The 12,396-nt window shown below is 50.0% G+C and overlaps 1 protein-coding gene across 2 annotated transcripts in view; it reads right to left on the reverse strand.

Moving 5' to 3' along the window:
- The window catches only part of VPS26A (VPS26 retromer complex component A), a 352,216-nt gene that overhangs the window by 251,708 nt on the left and 88,112 nt on the right, over nucleotides 1-12,396 (reverse strand). For both annotated transcript variants that reach the window (XM_086922395.1, XM_086922394.1), the window contains exon 3: nucleotides 10,692-10,767. In XM_086922395.1, the coding sequence (XP_086778521.1) occupies nucleotides 10,692-10,767 (76 nt within the window). The remainder of the gene's footprint in view (nucleotides 1-10,691; nucleotides 10,768-12,396) is intronic.

Genomic DNA, 12,396 nt, shown 5'->3' on the forward strand with positions numbered 1-12,396 from the left:
CTGTGTCAATAGGATAATTAAATTCTTCCTCATTGTATCCTTCCCCTACATCCTCAGTGGTACGTGTGGGAGAATATGTGTATTCCTGTCCATAGGACTCTACAGGCTCAAAAAGAACAGGTGAGGTGGCAGAGTCCCTCTTCTTTTTGAGTGGGATCTTGTATGACTCCATAGGATTTTCTGGAATGATCTTTCTTTTATAAATAGTGAGTCTGCCAGAATCCGAGTTGATGAATAGTTTCGACTGATTATCATAGGAGGGCGCTTGGAACACAATGTCCTCTTCTATGGGCTGACTTCTTGAGACTACCGACACCTTTTTGGTTGCGTCGGTGCTTTGTTGTGGCTCGAACGCCTTAGGTCGTGCGGTCGGGGGTAGTCCGTACTTTATTGGTGGCGTAAGCGTTGGAGACGGGCTGACCTTCTTCGAGGGTGGCGCCGTCTTCGATCCGACCAACTTCGTCTTATCACTAGTTTGTTTGTGGCCTTGCGTCGACTCGAGCTCTTGGTGCGCAGCAGGCACGCTCTTCTGCTTCGGCTTGACATGCTCTTTCGGGCCAATTTTGGTCTTCAACTCGAAGGCCTTGACCAACAGTGGCTTGGAGGCTGGAAGCTTCGGATCGAGAATCTTCTGATCCTTGAGCCCTTGTTAGAGTCGCCATCTTTTGACGTCGTCAGTGCGACGTGCTTGACCTTGGTTACAGGCTTCGGCGCCCCGATCTTCGGGCCGACACCCCCTTGTGACCCCGAAGGGTCGATGACACTCTTCAATTTGATTGGATCCGATGAATCCGAAGTCGTCGATCTGAGGACTGTCTTTAGCAGTTTCGGTTTCAATTTTGCGTCTGTCGGTTTTGGTTTAGATTTCACCGCTGATTGTGGTTGATCGACCGATGGCTCCTTAGAAATATTCTTAGCCGGGCCTTGACGTGGGGCTATAGAATGTGGTTGAAGATCTTGGCTAAGGCCTTCCGGCGATGCCTCGACCTGAGCCTTTGAAAGTAAAGTGTCATTATCGGCCCCCGCGACTGCGGTTGGGCCTTGCTCATCGCTCGAGTCGTCAGACGGCTCCGATGGCCTGTGCGTCGTCTCCTACCTCAACGACGTCTTCATCATGGACGTAGTCTTCTTCTTCGTCCTCATCATAGTTAGAGTTCTGCTCCGATGCAGGATCCGACTGTTGTTCAGGATCCTCTTCATCGACGCCCTCGTCGTCTTCTGCCTCGAAGATGTTCTCCGGGTCGGGCGCCGTTTTCTGCGCCGACTGTTTCGCGGCGCGTCGAAGCCGAAGTGTTTTCTTCGACCTGAACCGAGAACAGGCCATGCAGCTGGCCTCGTCGTGGTCCGGGGATAGGCATTTGTTGCACACCGGGTGCACATCGATGTGAGGGTATTTAGAGTTGCAAACGGGGCATCGTTTGAACGGGCTCCGTTCCATCGTCGATCGTTGATGGGGCCTTTGGTGTCGAAAAAGGCAAGCGGCCTTCGACGTCCAGCTCGAAGAACTGGAACAAGTACGTGGCACCGAACGAAAAGACAATTCAGACGCCCCGAAGGCCTTTTGATTCAGAAAAGGGGGTGGTGATGAACAGAGTGTCTGAATTAAGCAGACCACTCTTACCCAGTCCAAAGATCAGGGCTTGATCCATCACCGTTTTTTAGCTCACTGCACCATCCCAGCTCAGAACTTGGCTATATGCAAATTAGTCAGGACCCTGGCCCAGTGCATCATGGGAACAGGGCAGACCAAACTACCAAGCCAATTCTTATACTGGGAAGGAAACAAGCTTCCGGGGACCGGTTTCTGGCATTTCAGCCGTCTTCGGCCCGGCTTGCTTGAATCCTGATGGTGCAATGAGCAAGGGACTCACATCTGAGTATACCCTTCCACGCTTATGGTGGACAAAAATGATTCAGAAAAGGGGGTGGTGATGAACAGAGTGTCTGAATTAAGCAGACCACTCTTACCCAGTCCAAAGATCAGGGCTTGATCCATCACCGTTTTTTAGCTCACTGCACCATCCCAGCTCAGAACTTGGCTATATGCAAATTAGTCTGACCCTGGCCCAGTGCATCATGGGAACAGGGCAGACCAAACTACCAAGCCAATTCTTATACTGGGAAGGAAACAAGCTTCCGGGGACCGGTTTCTGGCATTTCAGCCGCCTTCGGCCCGGCTTGCATGAATCCTGATGGTGCAATGAGCAAGGGACTCACATCCGAGTATACGCTTCCACGCTTATGGTGGACAAAAATGATTCAGAAAAGGGGGTGGTGATGAACAGAGTGTCTGAATTAAGCAGACCACTCTTACCCAGTCCAAAGATCAGGGCTTGATCCATCACCGTTTTTTAGCTCACTGCACCATCCCAGCTCAGAACTTGGCTATATGCAAATTAGTCTGACCCTGGCCCAGTGCATCATGGGAACAGGGCAGACCAAACTACCAAGCCAATTCTTATACTGGGAAGGAAACAAGCTTCCGGGGACCGGTTTCTGGCATTTCAGCCGTCTTCGGCCCGGCTTGCTTGAATCCTGATGGTGCAATGTGCAAGGGACTCACATCTGAGTATACCCTTCCACTCTTATGGTGGACAAAAATGATTCTGAATCGTTTTTGGCCACTATAGGTGTGGCAGGGTATACTCAGACATGAGTCCCTTTCTCACTGCTCCATCAGGATTCAAGCAAGCCGGGCCGAAGACGGCTGAAATGCCAGAAACCGGTCCCCGGTAGCTTGTCTCCTTTCTGGTGAAGAATTGGCTTGGTAGTTTAGTCTGCCCTGTTCCCATGATGCACTGGGCCAGGGACAGACTGATTTGCATATAGCCAGGTTCTGAGCTGGGATGGGGCAGTGAGATAAATAACGGTGATGGATCAAGCCCTGATCTTTGGACTGGGTAAGAGTGGTCTGCTTAATTCAGACACTCTGTTCATCACCACCCCCTTTTCTGAACCGAAGGCCTTTTGGCCTTGTGAAAAAGTGTTTTATATCGATTCCGAACTTGAGTTAAGAAAGTACATCCGAACCCAATGGCGGAAAAAAACAATCTGAGGATGGAGAGGATGCCCATGCGCACTGTAGTCCAGGGGAGGAGCCACCTATCTCGTGATACTTCGAAGACTCTTCCAGGACAACAATGTGCAATCATCCAGACCCAACACTAGGCGGCGATCTATGCAAGGATATGAATTCAGCAGCCCACATACCTTGAACTGTATCTTCTGAACAGTCAGTCGCCCCTCTAATATATACCAACAATACAACCGTGGCTCTCAGAGGCATAGATTGTGAGTACAGGCGGGCTGGGAATAGTGTGCATTTTCCAGAACTCTGCAAACATAACATTAGTATCTTGCTCTTAAAACATACATTATCTTTATGGAATGCTATATCGGAAAGTGATGCAGTGTAAAGCTGCGTCTTCGTTCCCGGATGTATTGAGTGTTAGGAAATGTCTCTTTTGAAAAATTGCGACTGTCAGGGGCTTTTCTAGCGTTGCCATTGGTGCAGCAGGAGCGGTAGCAACAGGCCCAGGGCGTGAGGGCCCCACTACAGCTAGATTACAGCTGCCCTTTCTATGCAGCCAGAAGGCAGGGGGCACCATGGGCGTCTGCAGGGGGGGCACTTGCCCCCCCTGGAGCGCCCCTCCGTGCCCCCCTGCGGACGCCCATGCTTCGTGTCTGTCAGTCACTGCCTTCGTTTGCAGCTCATCTTTTTATTCACTCTCAGATGTGCATTGATGGGAGATTTATATATTTATAGTGTTCTGGCTTGTGGTGCTTGCATCAGGAATTGCCTTTTGTTAAAGGTGTAAGTTGTGCTTCCAGGTTTCAGTGGCAGTCGTCTGTCTCTGTCCTTTGTTGTTTTCATGACACCGCTGGTTTCTCTGGTGGTTCCTGTTTGTTTGCGATGGGTCAGGTTCTTGGCTCTAGTGAAAGGCGCCCTTTGGCTGCTTTGTTGTGCTAAGAAGTGTGCGTTTCTTCATTTTACAACACCAGGCTCCCCGCGGAGCGTCTGCCTCTTGCTCTGGTGTTTTGTCCTCAGGCTGCTCCCCGCCCCTTCTAACCTCTCTGAGAGCCAGTTCCCCCTTTTACCCTCTACCTGCCGCCCACCCCCTCCCCCGCCTCTTCTCCCGGTTCACACCTTGGTGCTTTCACACTTAACATCACCTCCACCTCGCATTTTCAGAGAGGGCCCCGGGCTCCCTATCACCGACATGAGGAGGAGGAAGAGAGAGGGGGGAAAGAGGAAGACTTGGTTGAGTCGGTTAGACTGATACAGTGGGGGGTGAGAGTGAACGGAGAGGGAGGGGGGAGAGAAAGAGCGAAGCAGTGGGGGAAGAGAGACCGAGAAGTAGGGAGGAAGGAAGATGAAAGAGCAAGTGGAGGGGGGTTTGGGGGGTGAGGGAGAGCAGCTTCAGAGAAGTTAGACCTGTGTCCTAACTCCGCCAGTGAAGACAGCGGGTCCAAAGGAGAAAGTACCAGGCCAGACAGAGTTGGTCCAGGCAGTGTGCACAGAGGCAGGCTCAGTGGGTCCGGAAGATGAACCGGGCAGGCAGAATAGCTCCAGAGAAGGGCGAGCAGAACCGGACTAGGGCGAGCAGATCCGGACCAGTAGATCCTCTTGAGATGGGAGACGGCGTGATACACAATCAGAATGTAGTGTTCAGCTTTTTGGGTGCCAGGGGTAACTTTAGGGTTCAGGGTGGGTGTGGGTTTTAGGGTACCAGGAAGTCATTTTAAGGTTCAGGGTGGGGTAGGGATTGAGGTGCCAGGGGGATACTTTTAGGGTTCAGGGTAAGTATGGGTTTTGGGGTGCCAGGGGGACAATTTTAGGGGTCAGGGCGGAACATCATTAACAGCTCATTCGCATCTGCCACCTTTCCGGAGAACTGGAAGCATGCGGGGATCAGCGCTCTCTTGAAGAAACCCATCGCGGAACCCACGGACCGCAGGAACTTTCGCTCCTCGCTTTCCCCGCTAAAGTCATCGAGAAGACCGTCAACAAACAGCTAACCGCCTTCCTCGAGACAAACCGCTCCCTGGACCCATCGCAGTAAGGATTCCGAGCAAACCACAGCACAAGACCGCCCTCATCGCAGCCACCGACGACATCAGGTCCCTTCTCGACAACGGGAAAACTGCTGCCCTCATCCTCCTCGACCTATCGGCCGCATTCGACACAGTCTGCCACCGCACCCTAATAAACTGCCTCCACCATGCCGGGATCCAAGAAAAAGCATTGGAATAGATCACCTCCTTCCTCTCCAACAGAACTCAGAGAGTCTGCCTCCCTCCCTTCCGCTCAGCGGCCACCAAGATCATCTGCGGCATACCTCAAGGCTCCTCACTCAGCCCCACCCTCTCCAACGCCTACATGAGCCCCCTCGCAGCCATCGCACGCCAACACAACCTAAACATCATCTCCTACGCCGACGACACCCAGCTGATCCTCTCCCTCACCAACGACCCCGCCAGAGCCAACCTCCAGGAAGGAATGAAAGACGTCGCGGAATGGATGAAGCTCAGCCTTCTGAAACTGAACTCAGACAAGACGGAAGTCCTCATCCTCGGACCATCCCCCTCTGCCTGGGACGACTCCTGGTGGCCCCCTGCACTGGGCACCGCCCCCAAGCCCACGGACCACGCACGCAGCCTGGGTTTCATCCTGGACTCCTCCCTCACGATGACCAAGCAAGTCAACGCCTTCTCGTCATCTTCAACACCCTGCGCATGCTCCGAAAGATCTTCTGGTGGATCCCCACCAAAACCAGAAAGACGTCACCCAGGCCCTCATCACCAGCCGACTGGACTACGGGAACGCCCTCTACGCTGGAACCACAGCCAAACTACAGAAAAGACTCCAGCGCATACAGACCGCTTCTGTACGACTCATCCTGGACATCCCCCGACACAGCCACATCTCTGCCCACCTGAGAGACCTGCACTGGCTCCCAGTCAGCAAAAGGATCACGTTCAGGCTCCTCACCCACGCTCACAAAGTGCTCCACGACATGGGTCCCAAATACCTCAACAACCGCCTCACGTTGTACACACCCACGGATTCGCAGAACCACCACCGGAGGAAGATTTTCTCCTACCTGGCGGCCAAGATGTGGAACTCCCTCCCCACCCACCTACGACTGACCCAGGACCATCTCTCCATCTCTCCTTCAGGAAGCAACTCAAGACCTGGCTCTTCGAGCAGTAGCAGCAGCACCCCCCAAACCCCCCCCCCCCCCCCCCCTCCCAGCGCCTTGAGACCCTTGCGGGTGAGTAGCGTGCTCTATAAATGTGTTTGATTTATGGGTTATAGGTTCCCAGGGGGGTAATTCTAGGGGTGTTCATGGCGGGTATGAATTTTGGGGGGGTAGGGGTAATTTTAGGGTTCAGGGTGGGTATGGGTTTTGGGGTGCCAGGGGCGTAATTTTAAGGTTTAGGGTGGGTATGATTTTTAGGGGGGCAGGGGTAATTTTAGAGTTCAGGGTGGGTATGGGTTTTGGGGTGCAAGGGGGTAATTTTAGGGACCAGGGCGGGTATGGATTTTGGGGTGCCACAAAAGAAAGATGGCTGTGGCACAATAACCCTTTGGTGTATGAGATCATATGCAGCATGCTTCCTGTCCCCCATGGCTCCGCCTACGCCTCAGTGTTTCTTGTGCCCCACCTGGCACATTTGTTGGAGGATGGTGGTGATGTTAAATATTTTACTTGGGTTGCTTGAAAAAGTATGGAAGAACTAACTTTTAAATGTCGGTATTAGAAAAATGCAAAAGTTTAAAGGGATAGACAAAATTTAAAATCAGGAAGAGGAGAAAATGTGGATAGGCAGGTAGGTGTGCTTAAAACACACGTGTGGATGTACGCGCATCAGATGAAAACAAAAATTACAACTGCCATGGATGTCGGATTAACATAAAACGTTTACTTTCCACACACCTTTAAGCATCCGGCATCAAAATTATCGCCTTAGTTCAAGTTGCTGCATACGGGATTAATATATCTCTCACAAAACAAAAGGTGACGTGCATAAGAAGATATAGTTAACATGATGTATTGTATTCACCTATAGGTGAATTCACAGTTTTACACACATGGGTGTTTAAGAATAAAACAGAGTAGGTTATCCCTGTGTCAAATATCAGTTATCGCGTTTGTTCACCCTGTTCTCCGGCATTTACAACACATAGCCTGTCGTGTAGATTACTGTATAATGTGTAGCATCGTGTGCCCATCTCCGTTAAAAACAAGACGTACAATAACAGTTGTTAACAGACCGGAAGACTCTAGCTTCAGAGTGGTGTTTCAGGCCCTGGCGCTCGCGGAGTCCTCCTTCCATTTTGGACCAGAGTTCCTCCCACTTTCAGCGAGGAGGCAGCTTGGGACCGCACACCCTGGCTCCAGGCCGAGTGCTGTAATTAGGAGCGCCCCCTCCCCAGCCCCGGTGATGGCCCATTTATTAAAAATGCACCAGCCTGGCCGCGGTCACATCCTATATGTCATGTCTGACCCTCCCTGCCCATGTGCAAATTATGCCATCAGACTAATACATTGTGACTGCTCCTCCTCATATGACAAAGCCTCACAGCTGCCTCTGAATCAATAGATGCGAAAGGAATATGAAACCAATCATGGCAGAGATCTTAAAACCTGGCTGGGGTCCACAGAATCTGAAATGTGCTTCTGTTCTCAAGGCAGGCAGGATTAATGCCTCGCAAAGTTCTGTCCATGGCTGCCGCCCTGCCTGGTTCCCAGCTGGGCGAAGCTCCAGCTGCTGGGTGGGTGCTGCATTTGTCATTACTGCCCTTCATGGGGTCCAATTGCTTAGACCATCTTTAATTAAAGCATAATTAAGAGCAGATCTGAAGAAAGACAATTACCAGATGGCTTTTTTACATACATCGTAGATGGTCTTGAGGGCACCACTCAGGGTAAAGGTAAAGAAAAGTCGGGCCAAAGCTCCCTCTAGGAGGAAACATGTTGGGTCCCACCTGCGGCCTGCCAGGCCCTCTGGGCCCTGTATAAACAAGGCACTGTATGGCTGCGCGGCCAGGGGTGTCTCTACTGCCCCTGATGTTTCCAGCCTGGGAGGCCTCAGTGGAACAGCACCTACGACTATTCCAACAATAGTAAAGAAAGCTGCTCTATACGGCGGGTGCTTGAATGGATGGATTGATTGGTGGATAGATGGCTTGAGAGAGAGGGGTGGCATGGGTGAGGGCTGGACTGATGAATGAATGTGTGGATGCCTGTGTGTAGGGATGGATGGGCAGACGGACTGTAGTTGACTTTGGGTTGCATGATAAATGACTGGGTGGAAGTGTTCTGGTGGATTGATGTGATCCATTAGTGTGGCTGGATGGTTAATGGATGGATTGATGAATGGATGGATAGATAGATAATGAGGACTGGATAGGAAGACAGAGGGACAGAGAGAGGGTGATAGAGGATGTTTTTTCAAATGCTTGGAAGTGACATGGCTGTCAGCCCAGATATTGGTGGGAAATAAACAGTAAAGGCGATGGCTTTTCTGGATTTAGATCCAGTGGCACAAGGGGAGACCAGCGAGGGCGGCTGGACATTACAATGTAACAGTTCCTTGAGACCCTTAATCACGCTTTACAAGAACTCTGATTGACTGATTGACAGTGTCTTGATGGGGGGCGTATAAAATGTACTAAAACGCACATGACCGTGGCATCCTACGAGGGAGGGCCTCTCCTTCCATTTGTGCGAGTGTTACAAACTTTGAGGGAGAGTGGTGAGCACTGGTCGGACCCCTGGACCACCTTGCGCCAGGCTGTGTTCGGAAGAGGGGAGTGCCTCCCTTCACACCCGCGCCCACACTGAGCCCTCACATCTGGCAGGGGAGTGATAGTGTCAGCTTTAGGGGGCTCCGAAGATCCGTGGAGAATCTAGGGCAGCAGTGCAAGGTGCACAGGGCGGCAGATCGTGCGGCAGTAAATAGCGCAGCAATAAAGTGTTGGATTATGAACGGGAGGTGGGTGCACACTCAAGGCGCACTGTAACACAATGCTGCCTTCCGCTCATTGGACTGCTCGCATTCAGAGTATATGTTGCAGCAATGTGCAATCATTTTAATTATCTTCAAGATAGTTTCTCCAGGACACAAGTTGTCAGAGATCAAAAAAAGTCCCTTCCTGCAGCTGCCCGGGACCATTTTCCAGATAATTTCTCCTTCGCACTGCATGATTTGGTCCGGGTGTTGTCTGTACATTTCCTGCGCCTGCCCAAAGTCGCCTCGTTTGCTCCTGCTTCGCAATGACACACTTTGTGTACCCAGTGCTTTGTTTTTGCACTTTCATGTGTAACTGATATGTTCGCGCTATATAAAACTTTATAATAAAATAAATAAATAAAATAAATTGTCACAAACAGTCCTTGGCACCCCTGCTGCGGTTATTAGATTCCTTTTGCAGCCGCGGCCTGAATAATAACTTGTACACTTTTGTAACCGAAGTGCTACGCTTTGAAAAAGCCTGGCGTCAGCATGTTCTTTTTTATCTTATAGACTTCCATGGCAAATGAATGGAACAGCAGGCAGAGTATTAGAAGGAAGTGAAACAGGGAGAGGCACAAGGCATGACTCACCGGTCTGAAGCTCCGTTACACAAACTCGGTTGCGCCAAGCACTGGGAACACTGCTGCCTGCGTCTGACAGGCTGGGGGCTTAAATGCTTTTTTTGGGCCCTGGGGGTCCTTGTAGGACACCCTGAGCAGGCCTGGTGGGGCAGGGTGTTTCTACCCTGCCCCCTTTCCTTGTTTTTTTTAATCTTCCTCTCACCTTTTCTTTCTCCCTCGGTCCGAGCACAAGATGGCTGTCAACACTTCCTGGTTTGGAGTGATGGCAGCCAAGTCGAGCCAAGCTTGTGCTGGGGGGGGGGGGGGGTTATGCTCCGCCCAGATATGGAAAAAAAAATTTTTTTATATCTCGGGAACTACTGGACAGATAGACACCATTTAACGAAAAGAGTTCTTTCTGAAACAAGGGCTACCGTTTTGCCAAATTTGGAGTAATTCCATTCAGCAGTTCGGTCTGTAGCCGTGTCGAAAGTTTCCTATGGAGAAAACACGTTTTGGGGCCCCTCTTTTTTCTTGGCCCCCGCTTACCGAATCACCCTGAAACTTTCAGGACAGGAGCTGACCGAAACGCCCCACTACTTTTGAAATTTTCGTGAACCAGCGCCAAAGTCATTGGGAAAAGAAAAAACACTTTTCCTATGGAAACTAGGTCCTAACTATAACTACCTACTGGCAACCGCTATATATATATAGTGTGGAATAAACCTGTGTTCCAGCATTTGTGTTTTTGGACTCATTTCCTGAGAGCGTACTAATGATGTTTGGGAAAAGACTTTGATAGAGATATATATCAATTTACTTATCGTGCTATTACAACGAAATGCATTGTAAAGGCACACGAGTGGTACTTTTGCATTGCAATGGCAACGCGTTGTAAAAGCACTTGCGTTGTTACAACAACGTTGTAATGGCATGCGCTGTGCTGTCATACAGCCACCCAGAGCACACTGGACTCTAACATCCCTCATCAAAGCCAGGACTTTTCTACCAGTCAGAAAGGACAACAAATGTGATAATTACATTGCTGGCAGGACATAGGTTTTACCTGTTACCTACTCATGAACAGTAAATTTGTATTTTGCTTACCAATCTGTCCAACAAATTCAATTCTAATTCCTTGGTGTTCAAGTCTCTTTCCTTGTTGTTTAAAGACCAGATTCACCTGTAAAAATACAAATTTACAATGGATGACCATCAGCTTGGTAATTAAATTATTCCATGCCACCAGCACATCCAAACTTTAACCATTATTGCATATAAAGACATATGGTTTGCCAATGATAGTAAGTAGTTTGAGTAATCAAAGCTGTTCCATATGAGGCAATAGCTTTCTTTAATTAAAATCAATCAATCCAGCACAATCGCTAATACTCCCCATCACTCACCTCAGAAGAATTTATGCTACATACCATGCAAAACTCACAAAAACGCAGAAGTGCTCCTATCAATTTATAATCTGGCCTGGTCTAGGTACTATAGCGATTTTTTTATAGGGCAGACTTGTAGCCTACAAATAAACACAAAAAACTTTAAACGTTCTAATCCTTTGCATTTGTGTGCATGTGTACACATGCATGAGAGGCAATCTTTGAAGAGCTTCTGTACAACATTTTACAACAACAATTTGAAGAGTGGCAATGTAGGAATGCAAATGGAAAAGTATTATGGAAAGCATTTCAAGATAGCCACTCATGAGTGTTCCTCCGCAGATGGCATTCTTGGAATGGTTTTGAGAGTCAATTTCTAATATGGTTCTCACTTGTAAGGCCAACAAGATATGCAGCGCTTTGTAAGCACCAGTGAGGACCTCTTGAGAGTTAAGCTATTGTGCCCACTTTGAAAAGAAAAAAATGTTTACCAAAAAAAGAGAACTCATTGGCCCACCAGTACCTGGCAATAAAGAAGACTACATTTTAAGCTGATGTGCATTTTGTGCATAGCCAAAATACCATCAATCAGATTGAAGGAAGCCAATTGATGAATTGGGCTGAGCCCTTCCCACATTTGGATGCTATGGTGGGTAAAAGCAAAATGTGAATGCCAACAACAGGCCAGCAGTATTTATGGACCTATACAGTGTATAGGTCCATAAATAGACTGACCCTCCTTGGCCCAACTCCTGCCCCGGGGTCTCTTCCCATTAGACGGGAAACAAGACTTGGGCTCCTCCCGCCACGCCCACAAATACCCTAGTCTTTCGCCTACCCTCACCTCCTGTTGCTACATCACCGGTTCCCCCGTCCAACCTGGACACTGCGAGCACCACTGTCGCGAGCGGCCCGGGTTGCGCGCGCACACACACCAGCGGGCTACTGAATGGGGACTCGGGCGAGCACTCCAGCTGTTGGGAGGGAGGCGCAGAGGCACACATGGGGAGGACCCGAGCATATCTGCACCTCAATCACGGTGTAAACCATTAGCATCACTTGTGCCGTGGACCTTACAGGCACTCACATTACCTCATCATAGAGCTGTACTCTGGGAACGTGGAACTGCAAAGGAAGCCCTCCCTCCGCGCCTTGCCCTCGAGTGCCCTGGATGCCAAAGAAACCTTAGACTGCCCCGCCCGCTTTCCAGATTTCGCAGACTGCCGGGGTCAGGACCCACAGGTGATGGCAGAGATAGCAAGTGATAGAGGCAGAATTTCTCCATCCTGCGGTCTAGGCGGGGCAGTGACAGCATTCAGCAGTCCTCCTTGTTTGCTCCTGGTTCATGGTCCACGGACTGCTGCCTTCCTGTAGCTTGACGTAGTTCCACCTCCTCCAACAGTAGAAAGAGACTATAACACAAT

The sequence above is a fragment of the Lissotriton vulgaris genome, chromosome 5 (genome assembly GCF_964263255.1).
Source record: "Lissotriton vulgaris chromosome 5, aLisVul1.2, whole genome shotgun sequence".
Taxonomy (NCBI): domain Eukaryota; kingdom Metazoa; phylum Chordata; class Amphibia; order Caudata; family Salamandridae; genus Lissotriton; species Lissotriton vulgaris.